The sequence below is a fragment of the Astyanax mexicanus genome, chromosome 4, assembly GCF_023375975.1.
Source record: "Astyanax mexicanus isolate ESR-SI-001 chromosome 4, AstMex3_surface, whole genome shotgun sequence".
NCBI lineage: Eukaryota > Metazoa > Chordata > Actinopteri > Characiformes > Acestrorhamphidae > Astyanax > Astyanax mexicanus.
Window position 1 is genome coordinate 58826021 of NC_064411.1, and position 18980 is coordinate 58845000.

Genomic DNA, 18980 nt, shown 5'->3' on the forward strand with positions numbered 1-18980 from the left:
TCAGAAACTGAAGTGCTCTCCATTTTTTACAGAGCTGTATATATAAAATAAACTTTATATGAGCAGCTGAATTTGTTTTATTATATTTATAGTTCATTTTACTGATTTTGAAAATTGTCTTAAAATAATAAATAAAGAGCTGTAAGGACTGTAAGGATGCTCACGGAGGCTCTCAGGACCTTTATGTGGTTCTACAGGTTTGACGTTACTCGGCTTAGAACATGGTGAGGTTCTTTCCCAGCGATACAAAATTAAACTTATCCCAGAGTGAGAAACCGAACTTCAGGTTCCAACCGTAAAGCCGGTTCTCTGATACCATGAGAGAGCTTTCTCACTGGACACCCTTCTCACGTGGAGTGATGCTAACCCTGAAGGATGTTCTGCTGCTAATGCTCTTATTTTTATTAGGGAACGCCAATCAGAGCTGGCGTAGTGTTAGACTGCTTCTGAGGAACACAGTAGAAGGGCGGATCCCATAGTAAGATATTTAGAGCAATTGTGAGGACGCGACTGATGTATCCTTCCTTTCTGGAAGTTATAGAATCCTGTTTCTATATCATATAAAACTTATAGAACCCAGATTTTTTTAAAGCACTTACTGCACGAAAAACAGACATTTCTGGACATATGAGGACCTGCACACTTCCCAACACCATACACTACCAAACAGTCTGCACACTACCAAACACTCTCAAACACTCTGCACACTACGAAACACTGTGAAATTAAATTCATTGAACCACATATTTTCTTTAAATCAGTCAGATTCAGTTCACACATTATCAAATATATTAATTCAGTTTGTAAATTTAACTGATACAGACAAAAATAGTTTGAAATTGCTCAAAATAATTAATCCCCTGTAATTAATATGTAATCCAAACTGTGATGAGAAAAAAAAAATTATTACAGCCTTCAACCTTTACACATCAGCAGCTCCACCCATTCAGCCTACAGCAGATTAGCTCCGCCCATTCATCCTAGAACAGATTAGCTCCACCTATTCAGCCTACAGCAGATTAGCCCCACCCATTCAAATCAGAGCTTATTTGCATGTATGAGGTACATGTTTTAGATGAACAGAAATACGGGTACGGCAGGACTCCCGACCCCCAACCTGATCACACTAATCAATCTAGTATTGGTCCCAGTATGGAACAGTACTGAGCCCCCTTGTGGTCATGTAAAGCTATAGCTTCTCTTCTTAGACCAAAGGCTTCTAAAGTTCATCATCGTTTGTTCTTCGCTATGGAGACGTTTAGATTCGTTCTTTTCCCTCTGAACGCCGCCGTCCTCCTCCGGCATCTGTCCGGGGAGTCTGTGTGTGAAGGAGTGCCCCAGGTCACCGTGAGTGTGTACGGTGTGTATGGTGGCGCGGCGCTCCAGCTTCGCGGTGTGCAGGTTCTCCTTTAGGATGAAGTAGTAGCACGCACCGTCGGCAAGACAGTTCACGCTGCTCAGGCACAGACTACTGTGCACAAAATTGCGAAGACTTGGCCCCGCCCCCTGCCACGCCCCTTTTTTATAGGAGAAGTACAACAGTGCTGCGATGTGGTAGGGGATGAAGCACACTAGGAACACCAGCATGTTGCTGAGGACGATCTTCACACTTTTGTTGTTGCGCAGCTTGGGGTCGCCCGGGTTTCTCCTGCGGAGCTCCCGCAGTACCCTGACCACCTGCACAGAGAAGAACACCATGGCCAATGCGCTGCTGCAGAACACCGTCTCCATGGCGACCACAATTTTCCACTTATTCCAGGTGACATTGGAGAAATTCTGAAAGCAGTGGTCGGATGTCCCGTTGGAATTGCCGGACGTGGCGTTGCTGTGGTGCAGTTCATAAACCGGATAGCTGCAGGAGAACACCAGCACCCAGATCAACAGGCAGACCAGGGAGGCCTTCAGCGGCGAGCGAAGGTGCCGCGCCGCAAACGCAAACCTCAGGGCGACGTATCGGTCGGCAGCGATGCACACGCACAGCAGGATGCTACCGTACACGTTAACGTACACCAGGCTCTCCAGCAGCGAGCAGAAGGTGCGTCCGAGTTCCCAGTTCCGCTCGTAGGCGTGGATCTTGAAGGGCAGAGAGAACAGCAGCAGCGTGTCGCTGATCACCAGGTTCAGCAGGTAGACGGTCGACTCGCGCCAGCGCCGGACGCTCCGCAGCTTCCACAGCGTCGCCAGGTTCAGCGGAACACCTGCCACCAGAACCGGCACGTACACCGACAGCTGCAGCCACCGTACCCATTCACCACCGCCAGACATCTCGCACGTGCACACACACACACACACACACACACACACACACACACTGCAGGCAGTCAGGCAGTGTGGGCTGCTCGTGTCCACATCCTGCTAGACAACAAAGAAAAAGACAGTTAAATATACACACACTACACACACACTATACACACACACTTTACACACAGACACACTATACACACACACACTTTACACACACACACACACACACACACTATACACACACACTTTACACACAGACACACTATACACACTATACACACTATACACACTACACACACTACACACACTATACACGCTATACACACTTAAACCCACACACTGTTGCTATGAGTAAAACAGCCTTCAGAGTGGCAAACCCCACTCTCACACACACTGGTATGCAAATGTGCAGCAGAGCGTTAGCTTCAAGGAAAACCACAACTCTCAATAACAGAACAAAACACTTACACACACACACACACACACACACTCTCTCTCTCTCTCACACTCTTAATCTAAATCATTTATTCTGTGCATGTTAATCTGAATATATTAATATGAATATTTTAATTTGAATATGTTAATCTGAATAATTTAATTTGTATATGTTAATCTGAATACTTACATCTGTGTACATTATTCTTAATATGTTAATCTAAATATATTAATCTAAATACTTTAATCTGAGTATGTTAATCTGAATAATTTAATCTGTGTATGTTAATCTGAATACTTTAATATTTGTATGTTAATTTGAATACTTTAATTTGAATACTTTAATCCGAGTATGTTAATTTGAATACTTTAATTTGAGAATGTTAATCTTAATACTTTATTCTGAGTATGTTAATCTGTATACTTTAATCTGAGTATGTTAATCTGAATACTTTAATCTGAATACTTTAATATTTGTATGTTAATTTGAATACTTTAATTTGAATACTTGAATTTGAATACTTTAATTTGAATACTTTAATCTGAGTATGTTAATCTGAATACTTTAATCTGAGAATGTTAATCTTAATACTTTATTCTGAGTATGTCAATCTGAATTCTTTAATCTGAGTATGTTAATCTGAATTCTTTAATCTGAGTATGTTAATCTGAATACTTTAATATTTGTATGTTAATTTGAATACTTTAATTTGAATACTTTAATTTGAATACTTTAATCTGAATACTTTAATATTTGTATGTTAATCTGAATACTTTAATCTGAATACTTTAATCTGAATACTTTAATATTTGTATGTTAATCTGAATACTTTAATCTGAATACTTTAATATTTGTATGTTAATCTGAATACTTTAATCTGAGTATGTCAATCTGAATTCTTTAATCTGAGTATGTTAATCTGAATTCTTTAATCTGAGTATGTTAATCTGAATTCTTTAATCAAAGTATGTTAATCTGAATACTTTAATCTAAATACTTTAATATAGTAATGTTAATCTGAGTACTTTATTCTGAGTATGTTAATCTGAATACTTTAATCTGAATACTTTAATCTAAGAACTTTAATCTGAATACTTTAATCTAAGAACTTTAATCTGAACACTTTAGTCTGAGTAAATTAATCTGAAGTATATGTTTAGATTTATATGTTCAGTAATAAAAGCAGAACCTACCATTCCCTCAGGTCTCCTGTCTGAACAAACTCCATCCTCACCTCATCCACCGCTCTGCCGTAACTCCGAGAGAGAGAGCGCGCGAGAGAGAGAGCGCGCGAGAGAGAGAGAGAGAGAGAGAGCGAGAGAGAGAGAGCGAGAGAGAGAGAGAGAGAGAGAGCGAGAGAGAGAGAGCGAGAGAGAGAGAGCGAGAGAGAGAGCGCGCGAGAGAGAGAGCGCGCGAGAGAGAGAGCGCGCGAGAGAGAGAGAGAGAGAGCGAGAGAGAGAGAGCGAGAGAGAGAGCGCGCGAGAGAGAGAGCGCGAGAGAGAGAGAGAGAGAGAGACAGTAATTGTTTGAAGTGCTTCTTCCTCTTTAAAACTGCTGCACTCAGTTCCCCTCAACCCCTGGTACCTCCCTCTAAACACACACACACACACACACACACACACATACCCACACCTAAAACATTTACATATTTAAATGTTCTCACCCTACAGCAGATTACCTCCACCTGTTCTGCCTCAGGGGATTAGAAAAGGAAATAAAGTAAGAATATGTCATTCTGACGATTTACAGATTAGGAGATTAGAAATAACAATATTGATAATAATAATAGATATTTTTAAAAATAATATCAACTGAATATTAACAGCCAATGACTGTGAAGTTACTGTCTAAAACATCACGGTTTTATACAGTTGTTGGTCTTCGTTAAGGTCAGTTGGTGGACTCCGCCTTCGTTAAGGTCAGTTGGTGGACTCCGCCTTCGTTAAGGTCAGTTGGTGGACTCCGCCTTCGTTAAGGTCAGTCGGTGGACTCCGCCTTCGTTAAGGTCAGTCGGTGGACTCCGCCTTCTTTAAGGTCAGTCGGTGGACTCCCTCTTCGTTAAGGTCAGTCGGTGGACTCCGCCTTCGTTAAGGTCAGTCGGTGGACTCCGCCTTCGTTAAGGTCAGTCGGTGGACTCCGCCTTCGTTAAGGTCAGTCGGTGGACTCCGCCTTCTTTAAGGTCAGTCGGTGGACTCCCTCTTCGTTAAGGTCAGTCGGTGGACTCCGCCTTCGTTAAGGTCAGTCGGTGGACTCCCGTCTTCTTTGAGGTCAGTCGGTGGACTCCGCCTTCGTTAAGGTCAGTCGGTGGACTCCGCCTTCTTTAAGGTCAGTCGGTGGACTCCCTCTTCGTTAAGGTCAGTCGGTGGACTCCGCCTTCGTTAAGGTCAGTCGGTGGACTCCGCCTTCGTTAAGGTCAGTCGGTGGACTCCGCCTTCGTTAAGGTCAGTCGGTGGACTCCGCCTTCTTTAAGGTCAGTCGGTGGACTCCCGTCTTCTTTGAGGTCAGTCGGTGGACTCCCTCTTCGTTAAGGTCAGTCGGTGGACTCCGCCTTCTTTAAGGTCAGTCGGTGGACTCCCGTCTTCTTTGAGGTCAGTCGGTGGACTCCCTCTTCTTTAAGGTCAGTCGGTGGACTCCCGTCTTCTTTGAGGTCAGTCGGTGGACTCCCTCTTCGTTAAGGTCAGTCGGTGGACTCCCTCTTCGTTAAGGTCAGTCGGTGGACTCCCTCTTCGTTAAGGTCAGTTGTTGGACTCCGTCTTCTTTAAGGTCAGTCGGTGGACTCAGCCTTCGTTAAGGTCAGTCGGTCAGTCTCCGTTTTCATTAAGGTTCACTCCCACTACAGTGAAATGATACTGGAGGGAAACGTCTCCTTTACCATCTGCAACTCATCCCAACTAATCCCTACAGTACTGTATGGAGCTCCGTCATTCCAGAGAACACAGTTCCACTGCTTCACAGATCCATACTGGGGGTTACACCCCTCTAGCCCACGCCTGGCATTCAGCATGGTGCCAATAGCTGTGTGCACTTGCACATCTGTTACAGCAACGGGTGCAACTTAAAGTGGCTGAATAAAGCTTTCATTAGGAGGGGTATCCACAAATATTTGCATTTATGGTTTATGATACAAACAGCAGATCCAGAACCGGTTCTACCGGCTTTCTGTAGAACAGTAAACAGACCAGACTCAAAAATGCTGTGTGGAGGTTCTGTTTATTTAATATAATTCAGCTACATCGACACGTACATCTCTACCAGCGTGACTGTATGTGAGTTAGTGCGTGTGTACACAGCTGCACTGGGATCTGGTGATGCTACACTAGGGGGCGCCACTGAGAGAGTACTGCAGAGTCTTATACAGCTACAGCTTCACAAATCCTATCTAATTATTTATAGCAAATAACAGTTCACACTGTGAATATCTAAAAGGAACAGAACTTGAGCTGCAACTGAAGACGTTTCTGAGTTCACAAGAACACGAGTTCAGACCAGAGCAAACTGAGAAACGGCCTCAGTCACAGACTGAAGCTGATTGGTCATAAATATCTGGATTATTTTAGTTTAGTTGTCTCTGGCGCCCCCTGCTGTTCACAGTCTGCACATGATTTTGGTTTAATAGAAAGAAATGGAAGCATCTCTGTCTACAATGTGTGTGTGTGTGTGTGTGTATGTGAGGTGTGTGATGTGAGGTGTGTGTGTGTGTGTATGTGTATGTGTGTGTGATGTGAGGTGTGTGTGTATGTGTGTGTGTATGTGTGTGTGTATGTGTGTGTGTGTGTATGTGTGTGTGTGATGTGAGGTGTATGTGTGTGTGTGTGTGTGTGTGTGTGTGATGTGAGGTGTGTGTGTATGTGTGTGTGTGATGTGAGGTGTGTGTGTGTGTGTGTGTGTGATGTGAGGTGTGTGTGTATGTGTGTGTGTATGTGTGTGTGTATATGTGTGTGTGTGATGTGAGGTGTGTGTGTATGTGTGTGTGTGTATGTGTGTGTGATGTGAGGTGTGTGTGTAAGTGTGTGTGTGATGTGAGGTGTGTGTATGTGTATGTGTGTGTGTGTGTGTGTGTGTATGTGTGTGTGTGATGTGAGGTGTGTGTGTATGTGTGTGTGTGTGTGTGATGTGAGGTGTGTGTGTGTGTGTATGTGTATGTGTATGTGTGTGTGTGTGTGTGTGTATGTGTGTGTGTGATGTGAGGTGTGTGTGTGTGTGTGTATGTGTATGTGTATGTGTGTGTGTGTATGTGTGTGTGTGTGTGTGTGTGTGTGTGATGTGAGGTGTGTGTATGTGTGTGTGTGTGTGTGTGTGTGTGATGTGAGGTGTGTGTGTATGTGTATGTATGTGTGTGTGTATGTGTGTGTGTGATGTGAGGTGTGTGTGTATGTGTGTGTGTGATGTGAGGTGTGTGTATGTGTGTGTGTGTGTATGTGTGTGTGTGATGTGAGGTGTGTGTGTATGTGTGTGTGTGTGTGTGTGTGTGTATGTGTGTGTGTGATGTGAGGTGTGTGTATGTGTGTGTGTGTGTATGTGTGTGTGTGATGTGAGGTGTGTGTGTATGTGTGTGTGTGTGTGTGTGTGTGTATGTGTGTGTGTGATGTGAGGTGTGTGTATGTGTGTGTGTGTGTATGTGTGTGTGTGATGTGAGGTGTGTGTGTATGTGTGTGTGTGTATGTGTGTGTGTGATGTGAGGTGTGTGTGTGTTGCTACAGTTAATATTTAAAAACATGAATAATAAACAGCTACAGGAGGAAAACCTATGATTCAAGTTTTACTAAACACATAAATAAGCGCATGCACACTCTCACTCACATTTACACACACACACTCACTCACACACACTCACACTTACACACACACACTTACACACACACACACTCACACACACACTCACACACTCACAAACACTCACTCACTCACACACACTCACACTTACACACACACACTTACACACACACACTCACACACACACTCACACACTCACAAACACTCACTCACTCATTCTCACACACTTAAGTGTGGGTGTTAATATAAACAATTGCAGGTCACGCAGGGGAAGAGAATAAATACAGAGTTACAGAGAGTGTTATATTTCACTCACTCTCACACACACACACTCACACACATTCTCACACTCACACAATGCACACCTTTACATGTATTCACTGTCACACACACCCATTCTCACAAACACTCTTTTACACTTTCATACACTCACAAGCACTTACTCTCTCTCACACATACACACACTCACTCACACACTCATTCTTGCACTTTTACACACTCTTATTCTCGCGCACACTCACATGCATTTACTCTCTCACATACACACTTTCACATACTCATACTCTTACACACGCACTTACTCATAAGCATTCACGCTCATACACTCTCACTCTCTTACACAGTCTTTCACACACTTTCACAGATCAGAGTCTCCATCACGAAGGTGTTCTCAAAGTGACGGATTGGACGGCAGTTCTGCAGCTCACGCCTGAAAATACCTGAAACACAAACAGTGAGAACGTCAGCTGCTAAACTGGCCTCAGATCTGGCCAATCAGATCAGACCAATCAGATCAGACCAATCAGTTCAGTCCAATCAGTTCAGTCCAATCAGTTCAGTCCAATAAGAGTTACAGATCGGTATCTAATAAGGAATTAAAACCAGTGGGATAGCAGGTGTGAGAGTAAATGTGACAAAAGATGTAACAGAAGATGACAGAGTAACTGTAACGTGTGCAAGAGTGAGTGTGAGAGAAGGTGTGAGAGTGAGAGAAGGTGTGAGAGTGAGAGCAGGTGTGAGAGTGAGTGTGAGAGAAGGTGTGAGAGTGAGAGTGAGTGTGAGAGTGAGTGTGAGAGCAGGTGTGAGAGTGTGTGTGAGAGCAGGTGTGAGACTGAGTGTGAGAGCAGGTGTGAGAGTGAGTGTGAGAGCAGGTGCGAGAGTGAGAGTGAGTGTGAGAGTGAGAGAAGGTGTGAGAGTGTGTGTGAGAGAAGGTGTGAGAGTGTGTGTGAGAGAAGGTGCGAGAGTGAGAGAAGGTGTGAGAGTGAGTGTGAGAGCAGGTGCGAGAGTGCATGTGAGAGTGAGTGTGAGAGCAGGTGTGAGAGTGAGTGTGAGAGCAGGTGTGAGAGTGAGAGTGAATGTGAGAGCAGGTGTGAGAGTGAGTGTGATAGCAGGTGCGAGAGTGAGTGTGATAGCAGGTGCGAGAGTGAGTGTGATAGCAGGTGCGAGAGTGAGAGTGAGTGTGAGAGCAGGTGCGAGAGTGAGTGTGAGAGCAGGTGTGAGAGTGAGTGTGAGAGCAGGTGCGAGAGTGTGTGAGAGAAGGTGTGAGAGTGAGTGTGAGAGAAGGTGTGAGAGTGTGTGTGAGAGAAGGTGCGAGAGTGAGTGTGAGAGAAGGTGTGAGAGTGTGTGTGAGAGAAGGTGTGAGTGAGTGTGAGAGAAGGTGTGAGAGTGAGTGTGAGCAGGTGCGAGAGTGTGTGAGAGTGAGTGTGAGAGCAGGTGTGAGAGTGAGTGTGAGAGCAGGTGTGAGAGTGAGTGTGAGAGCAGGTGTGAGAGTGAGTGTGAGAGAAGGTGTGAGAGAAGGTGTGAGAGTGAGAGTGAGAGAAGGTGCGAGAGTGAGTGTAAGAAGGTGTGAGAGTGAGTGTGAGAGAAGGTGCGAGAGTGAGTGTGAGAGAAGGTGCGAGAGTGAGTGTGAGAGAAGGTGTGAGAGTGAGTGTGAGAGCAGGTGTGAGAGTGAGTGTGAGAGCAGGTGTGAGAGTGAGTGTGAGAGCAGGTGTGAGTGTGAGAGCAGGTGTGAGAGTGAGTGTGAGAGCAGGTGCGAGAGTGAGTGTGAGAGCAGGTGTGAGAGTGAGTGTGAGAGCAGGTGTGAGAGTGAGTGTGAGAGCAGGTGCGAGAGTGAGTGTGAGAGCAGGTGTGAGAGTGAGTGTGAGAGCAGGTGTGAGAGTGAGAGTGAGAGTGAGTGTGAGAGCAGGTGCGAGAGTGAGTGTGAGAGCAGGTATGAGTGTGTGTGAGAGAAGGTGTGAGAGTGAGTGTAAGAGAAGGTGTGAGAGTGAGAGTGAGAGAAGGTGCGAGAGTGAGTGTGAGAGAAGGTGTGAGAGTGAGTGTGAGAGCAGGTGTGAGAGTGAGAGCAGGTGTGAGAGTGAGAGTGAGTGTGAGAGCAGGTGCGAGAGTGTGTGTGAGAGCAGGTGTGAGAGTGAGTGAGAGAGCAGGTGTGAGAGTGAGTGAGAGAGCAGGTGTGAGAGTGAGTGTGAGAGCAGGTGCAAGAGTGTGTCTGAGAGAAGGTGTGAGAGTGAGAGAAGGTGTGAGAGTGTGTGTGAGAGTGAGTGTGAGAGTGAGAGAAGGTGTGAGAGTGAGTGTGAGAGAAGGTGTGAGAGTGAGTGTGAGAGCAGGTGTGAGAGTGAGTGTGAGAGCAGGTGTGAGAGTGAGTGTGAGAGAAGTTGTGAGAGTGAGTGTGAGAGCAGGTGTGACAGTGAGTGTGAGAGCAGGTGCGAGAGTGTGTGTGAGAAGGTGTGAGAGTGAGTGTGAGAGAAGGTGTGAGAGTGTGTGTGAGAGAAGGTGCGAGAGTGAGTGTGAGAGAAGGTGTGAGAGTGTGTGTGAGAGAAGGTGTGAGAGTGAGTGTGAGAGAAGGTGTGAGAGTGAGTGTGAGAGCAGGTGCGAGAGTGCGTGTGAGAGCAGGTGTGAGAGTGAGAGTGAGTGTGAGAGCAGGTGTGAGAGTGAGTGTGAGAGCAGGTGTGAGAGCAGGTGTGAGAGTGAGTGTGAGAGCATGTGCGAGAGTGTGTGAGAGAAGGTGTGAGAGTGAGTGTGAGAGAAGGTGTGAGAGTGAGTGTGAGAGAAGGTGTGAGAGTGTGTGTGAGAGAAGGTGAGTGTGAGAGAAGGTGTGAGAGTGAGTGAGAGCAGGTGCGAGAGTGTGTGTTAGAGTGAGTGTGAGAGCAGGTGTGAGAGTGAGAGTGAGAGCAGGTGCGAGAGTGAGTGTGAGAGCAGGTGCGAGAGTGAGTGTGAGAGCAGGTGCGAGAGTGAGTGTGAGAGAAGGTGTGAGAGTGAGTGTGAGAGTGAGTGTGAGAGTGAGTGTGAGAGCAGGTGTGAGAGCAGGTGTGAGAGTGAGTGTGAGAGCAGGTGCGAGAGTGTGTGTGAGAGAAGGTGTGAGAGTGAGTGTGAGAGAAGGTGTGAGAGTGAGAGTGAGAGCAGGTGCGAGAGTGAGTGTGAGAGCAGGTGTGAGAGTGAGTGTGAGAGAAGGTGTGAGAGTGAGAGTGAGAGAAGGTGCGAGAGTGAGTGTGAGAGAAGGTGTGAGAGTGAGTGTGAGAGTGAGTGTGAGAGCAGGTGTGAGAGCAGGTGTGAGAGTGAGTGTGAGAGCAGGTGCGAGAGTGTGTGTGAGAGAAGGTGTGAGAGTGAGTGTGAGAGAAGGTGTGAGAGTGAGAGTGAGAGCAGGTGTGAGAGTGAGTGTGAGAGCAGGTGTGAGAGTGAGAGTGAGAGCAGGTGCGAGAGTGAGTGTGAGAGTGAGTGTGAGAGCAGGTGCGAGAGTGTGTGTGAGAGCAGGTGCGAGTGTGTGTGAGAGCAGGTGCGAGAGTGAGTGTGAGAGAAGGTGTGAGAGTGAGAGTGAGAAAAGGTGCGAGAGTGAGTGTGAGAGTGAGTGTGAGAGCAGGTGTGAGAGTGAGTGTGAGAGAAGGTGTGAGAGTGAGTGTGAGAGCAGGTGCGAGAGTGTGTGTGGGAGCAGGTGCGAGAGTGTGTGTGAGAGCAGGTGCGAGTGAGAGCAGGTGCGAGAGTGTGTGTGAGAGCAGGTGCGAGAGTGTGTGTGAGAGAAGGTGTGAGAGTGAGTGTGAGAGTGAGAGAAGGTGCGAGAGTGTGTTTGAGAGCAGGTGCGAGAGTGTGTGTGAGAGCAGGTGCGAGAGTGAGTGTGAGAGCAGGTGCGAGAGTGAGTGTGAGAGAAGGTGTGAGAGTGAGAGTGAGAGAAGGTGCGAGAGTGAGTGTGAGAGCAGGTGTGAGAGTGAGTGTGAGAGAAGGTGTGAGAGTGAGTGTGAGAGCAGGTGCGAGAGTGTGTGTGGGAGCAGGTGCGAGAGTGTGTGTGAGAGCAGGTGCGAGAGTGAGAGAAGGTGCGAGAGTGAGTGTGAGAGCAGGTGCGAGAGTGTGTGTGAGAGAAGTTGCGAGAGTGAGTGTGAGAGAAGTTGCGAGAGTGAGTGTGAGAGAAGGTGCGAGAGTGAGTGTGAGAGAAGGTGTGAGAGTGACTCACGGCGGCGGGTGATCCGGCGCTGGAGGTGAAAGGTCTCCTTGTCTTTACAGAGTCTGTGAATGAACACGCCGAGCTCCTGAGTGTCCGACACCAAACCCGTCACCACAAGCTCCTCCCTCACCACGAACGTCTGCGGCAGGTAGATCCCCTTCTACACACGAGAGACACCGTCACCAACACACACTCACCCACACACACTTACCCCACACACACTCACCCCACACACATCCTCACCAACACACACTCACCCCACACACACTCACCCCACACACATCCTCACCAACACACACTCAGCCCACACACACTCACCCCACACACATCCTTACCAACACACACTCAGCCCACACACACCCTCACCAACACACACTCACCCACACACACTTACCCCACACACACTCACCCCACACACATCCTCACCAACACACACTCACCCCACACACACTTACCCCACACACACTGACCCCACACACTCCCTCACCAACACACACTCACCCCACACACACACTCACCAACACACACTTACCTCAAACACACTCACCCCACACACACTCACCCCACACACATCCTCACCAACACACACCCTCACCAACACACACTCACCCCACACACACTTACCCCACACACACTCACCCCACACACACTCACCCCACACACACTCACCCCAAACACACTCACCCCACACATATCCTCACCAACACACACCCTCACCAACACACACTCACCCCACACACACTTACCCCACACACACTCACCCCACACACACCCTCACCGACACACACTCACCCCACACACACTTACCCCACACACACTCACCCCACACACACCCTCACCGACACACACTCACCCCACACACACCCTCACCGACACACACCCTCACCAACACACACTCACCCCAAACACACTCACCCCACACACTCACCAACACACACTCACCCCACACACACTCACCCCACACACACTCACCCCACACACACCCTCACCAACACACACCCTCACCAACACACACTCACCCCACACACACTCACCCCACACACACTCACCCCACACACACACACCCTCACCAACACACACTCACCCCACACACACCCTCACCGACACACACCCTCACCAACACACACTCACCCTCACCAACACACACTCACCCTCACCAACACACACTCACCCCACACACACCCTCACCAACACACACTCACCCCACACACACTCACCCCACACTCACCCTCACCAACACACACTCACCCTCACCAACACACACTTACCCTCACCAACACACACTTACCCCACACACACTCACCCCACACACACACTCACCAACACACACTCACCCCACACACACTCACCCCACACACACTCACCCCACACACACTCACTAACACACACTCACCCCACACACACCCTCACCCACACACACACCCTCACCCCACACACACACTCACCCCACACACACTCACCCTCACCAACACACACTCACCCCACACACACACTCACCCCACACTCACCCTCACCAACACACACTCACTCCAAACACACTTACCCCACACACACTCACCAACACACACTCACCCCACACATACTCACTAACACACACTCACCCCACACACACACTCACCAACACACACCCTCACCAACACACACCCTCACCAACACACACTCACTAACACACACTCACCCCACACACACCCTCACCCACACACACACCCTCACCCCACACACACACTCACCCCACACACACTCACCCTCACCAACACACACTCACCCCACACACACACTCACCCCACACTCACCCTCACCAACACACACTCACTCCAAACACACTTACCCCACACACACTCACCAACACACACTCACCCCACACATACTCACTAACACACACTCACCCCACACACACACACTCACCAACACACACTCACCCCACACACACCCTCACTAACACACACTCACCCCACACACACCCTCACCCACACACACTCACCCCACACACACCCTCACCCACACACACTCACCCGACACACACCCTCACCCACCCTCACCCACACACACTCACCCCACACACACACTCACCAACACACACTCACCCCACACACACACTCACCAACACACACTCACCCCACACACACCCTCACTAACACACACTCACCCCACACACGAGAGATGCAGTCACTAACACACACTCACCCCACACACGAGAGATGCAGTCACTAACACACACTCACCCCACACACGAGAGATGCAGTCACTAACACACACTCACCCCACACACACCCTCACTAACACACACTCACCCCACACACACACTCACCAACACACACTCACCCCACACACACCCTCACTAACACACACTCACCCCACACTCACCCTCACCAACACACACTCACCCTCACCAACACACACTCACCCTCACCAACACACACTCACCCCACACACGAGAGATGCAGTCACCAACACACACTCACCCCACACACGAGAGACGCAGTCACTAACACACACTCACCCCACACACGAGAGATGCAGTCACTAACACACACGAGAGATGCTGTCACTCACACACACTCACCCCACACACACCCTCACTAACACACACTCACCCCACACATACTCACTAACACACACTCACCCCACACACACACTCACCAACACACACTCACCCCACACACACCCTCACTAACACACACTCACCCCACACACACCCTCACCCACACACACTCACCCCACACACACCCTCACCCACACACACTCACCCCACACACACCCTCACCCACCCTCACCCACACACACTCACCCCACACACACTCACCAACACACACTCACCCCACACACACACTCACCAACACACACTCACCCCACACACACCCTCACTAACACACACTCACCCCACACACGAGAGATGCAGTCACTAACACACACTCACCCCACACACGAGAGATGCAGTCACTAACACACACTCACCCCACACACGAGAGATGCAGTCACTAACACACACTCACCCCACACACACCCTCACTAACACACACTCACCCCACACACACACTCACCAACACACACTCACCCCACACACACCCTCACTAACACACACTCACCCCACACTCACCCTCACCAACACACACTCACCCTCACCAACACACACTCACACACTCATCCCACACACGAGAGATGCAGTCACCAACACACACTCACCCCACACACGAGAGACGCAGTCACTAACACACACTCACCCCACACACGAGAGATGCAGTCACTAACACACACGAGAGATGCTGTCACTCACACACACTCACCCCACACACACCCTCACTAACACACACTCACCCCACACACGAGAGATGCAGTCACTAACACACACTCACCCCACACACGAGAGATGCAGTCACTAACACACACTCACCCCACACACACACTCACCAACACACACTCACCCCACACACACCCTCACTAACACACACTCACCCCACACTCACCCTCACCAACACACCCTCACCCTCACACACTCACCCCACACACACTCTCACCAACACACACTCTCACCAACACACACTCACTCCAAACACACTCACCCCACACATACTCACTAACACACACTCACCCCACACACACCCTCACCAACACACACTCACCACACACACCCTCACTAACACACACTCACCCCACACACACCCTCACCTCACACACACCCTCACCCCACACTCACCCTCACCAACACACACTCACCCTCACAACACCCACTCACCCCAGACACACCCTCACTAACACACACTCACCCCACACACAAGAGACGCAGTCACTAACACACACTCACCCCACACACGAGAGATGCAGTCACTAACACACACTCACCCCACACACGCGAGATGCTGTCACTAACACACACTCACCCCACACACAAGAGACGCAGTCACTAACACACACTCACCCCACACACAAGAGACGCAGTCACTAACACACACTCACCCCACACACAAGAGACGCAGTCACTAACACACACTCACCCCACACACGAGAGACGCAGTCACTAACACACACTCACCCCACACACGAGAGATGCAGTCACTAACACACACGAGAGATGCTGTCACTCACACACACTCACCCCACACACACCCTCACTAACACACACTCACCCCACACACAAGAGACGCAGTCACTAACACACACTCACCCCACACACAAGAGACGCAGTCACTAACACATACTCACCCCACACACAAGAGACGCAGTCACTAACACACACTCACCGCACACACAAGAGACGCAGTCAATAACACACACTCACCCCACACACGCGAGACGCAGTCACTAACACACACTCACCCCACACACGCGAGACGCAGTCACTAACACACACTCACCCCACACACGAGAGACGCAGTCACTAACACACACTCACCCCACACACAAGAGACGCAGTCACTAGCACACACTCACCCCACACACGAGAGATGCAGTCACTAACACACACTCACCCCACACACGAGAGATGCAGTCACCAACACACACTCACCCCACACACGAGAGATGCAGTCACTAACACACACTCACCCCACACACGAGAGATGCAGTCACTAACACACACTCACCCCAACACAAGAGACGCAGTCACTAACACACACTCACCCCAACACAAGAGACGCAGTCACTAACACACACTCACCCCACACACAAGAGACGCAGTCACTAACACATACTTACCCCACACACGAGAGATGCAGTCACTAACACACACTCACCCCACACACAAGAGACGCAGTCACTAACACACACTCACCCCACACACAAGAGACGCAGTCACTAACACACACTCACCCCAACACAAGAGACGCAGTCACTAACACACACTCACCCCACACACAAGAGACGCAGTCACTAACACATACTTACCCCACACACGAGAGATGCTGTCAATAACACACACTCACCCCACACACAAGAGACGCAGTCACTAGCACACACTCACCCCACACACACCCTCACTAACACACACTCACCCCACACACACCCTCACTAACACACACTCACCCCACACACAAGAGACGCAGTCACTAACACACACTCACCCCACACACGAGAGACGCAGTCACTAACACACACTCACCCCACACACGAGAGACGCAGTCACTAACACACACTCACCCCACACACAAGGGACGCAGTCACTAACACACACTCACCCCACACACAAGAGACGCAGTCAATAACACACACTCACCCCACACACGAGAGACGCAGTCACTAACACACACTCACCCCACACACGAGAGACGCAGTCACTAACACACACTCACCCCACACACGAGAGACGCAGTCACTAACACACACTCACCCCACACACAAGGGACGCAGTCACTAACACACACTCACCCCACACACAAGAGACGCAGTCAATAACACACACTCACCCCACACACGAGAGACGCAGTCACTAACACACACTCACCCCACACACGAGAGACGCAGTCACTAACACACACTCACCCCACACACGAGAGACGCAGTCACTAACACACACTCACCCCACACACGAGAGACGCAGTCACTAACACACACTCACCCCACACACGAGAGATGCAGTCACTAACACACACTCACCCCACACACGAGAGATGCAGTCACCACTACACACACACTCACCCCACACACAAGAGACGCAGTCACTAACACACACGAGAGATGCTGTCACTCACACACACTCACCCCACACACACCCTCACTAACACACACTCACCCCACACACAAGAGACGCAGTCACTAACACACACTCACCCCACACACAAGAGACGCAGTCACTAACACATACTCACCCCACACACAAGAGACGCAGTCACTAACACACACTCACCGCACACACAAGAGACGCAGTCAATAACACACACTCACCCCACACACGAGAGACGCAGTCACTAACACACACTCACCCCACACACGCGAGACGCAGTCACTAACACACACTCACCCCACACACGAGAGACGCAGTCACTAACACACACTCACCCCACACACAAGAGACGCAGTCACTAGCACACACTCACCCCACACACGAGAGATGCAGTCACCAACACACACTCACCCCACACACGAGAGATGCAGTCACTAACACACACTCACCCCACACACGAGAGATGCAGTCACTAACACACACTCACCCCAACACAAGAGACGCAGTCACTAACACACACTCACCCCAACACAAGAGACGCAGTCACTAACACACACTCACCCCACACACAAGAGACGCAGTCACTAACACATACTTACCCCACACACGAGAGATGCAGTCACTAACACACACTCACCCCACACACAAGAGACGCAGTCACTAACACACACTCACCCCACACACAAGAGACGCAGTCACTAACACACACTCACCCCACACACAAGAGACGCAGTCACTAACACACACTCACCCCACACACAAGAGACGCAGTCACTAACACACACTCACCCCACACACGAGAGATGCAGTCACTAACACACACGAGAGATGCTGTCACTCACACACACTCACCCCACACACACCCTCACTAACACACACTCACCCCACACACAAGAGACGCAGTCACTAACACACACTCACCCCACACACGAGAGACGCAGTCACTAACACACACTCACCCCACACACGAGAGACGCAGTCACTAACACACACTCACCCCACACACACCCTCACTAACACACACTCACCCCACACACGAGAGACGCAGTCACTAACACACACTCACCCCACACACAAGGGACGCAGTCACTAACACACACTCACCCCACACACAAGAGACGCAGTCAATAACACACACTCACCCCACACACGAGAGACGCAGTCACTAACACACACTCACCCCACACACGAGAGACGCAGTCACTAACACACACTCACCCCACACACGAGAGACGCAGTCACTAACACACACTCACCCCACACACGAGAGACGCAGTCACTAACACACACTCACCCCACACACGAGAGATGCAGTCACTAACACACACTCACCCCACACACGAGAGATGCAGTCACCACTACACACACACCAGCATCACCACACACACCAGCATCACCACACACACACCAGCATCACCACACACACACCAGCGTCACTACAC

General features: G+C 49.5%; 2 protein-coding genes and 1 long non-coding RNA gene across 4 annotated transcripts in view; 1 reads left to right on the forward strand and 2 right to left on the reverse strand.

Annotated features, from left to right (window-relative positions):
- Positions 1–771: 771 nt before the first annotated feature.
- Positions 772–4060, reverse strand: gpr55a (G protein-coupled receptor 55a). 2 transcript variants are annotated; one of them, XM_022668339.2, is made up of 2 exons: positions 3874–4060; positions 772–2352 (listed from the first exon to the last, which is right to left on the reverse strand). In XM_022668339.2, the coding sequence occupies exons 1-2, from the start codon at positions 3874–3876 to the stop codon at positions 1180–1182; spliced, it is 1176 nt and encodes a 391-aa protein (XP_022524060.2). In that variant the 5' UTR covers positions 3877–4060; the 3' UTR covers positions 772–1179. The 2 variants fall into 2 exon arrangements, with proteins under 2 accessions (XP_022524060.2, XP_022524059.2); XM_022668338.2 differs by having other exon boundaries at positions 772–2355.
- Positions 4061–6875: 2815 nt separating this feature from the next.
- itm2ca (integral membrane protein 2Ca) overlaps positions 6876–18980 on the reverse strand; it is a 20232-nt gene continuing 8127 nt past the window's right edge. Inside the window, exons 5-6 of the mRNA XM_049478973.1 lie at positions 11892–12042; positions 6876–8172 (exon numbers count right to left, since the gene is read on the reverse strand). Coding sequence (XP_049334930.1) covers positions 8081–8172; positions 11892–12042 — 243 coding nt within the window. The 3' untranslated portion in view covers positions 6876–8080. The remainder of the gene's footprint in view (positions 8173–11891; positions 12043–18980) is intronic.
- LOC125801733 (uncharacterized) lies at positions 9305–11885 on the forward strand. Its single transcript, XR_007438910.1, has 3 exons — positions 9305–9458; positions 10781–10948; positions 11851–11885. It is a non-coding gene; the product is annotated as an uncharacterized LOC125801733 (long non-coding RNA).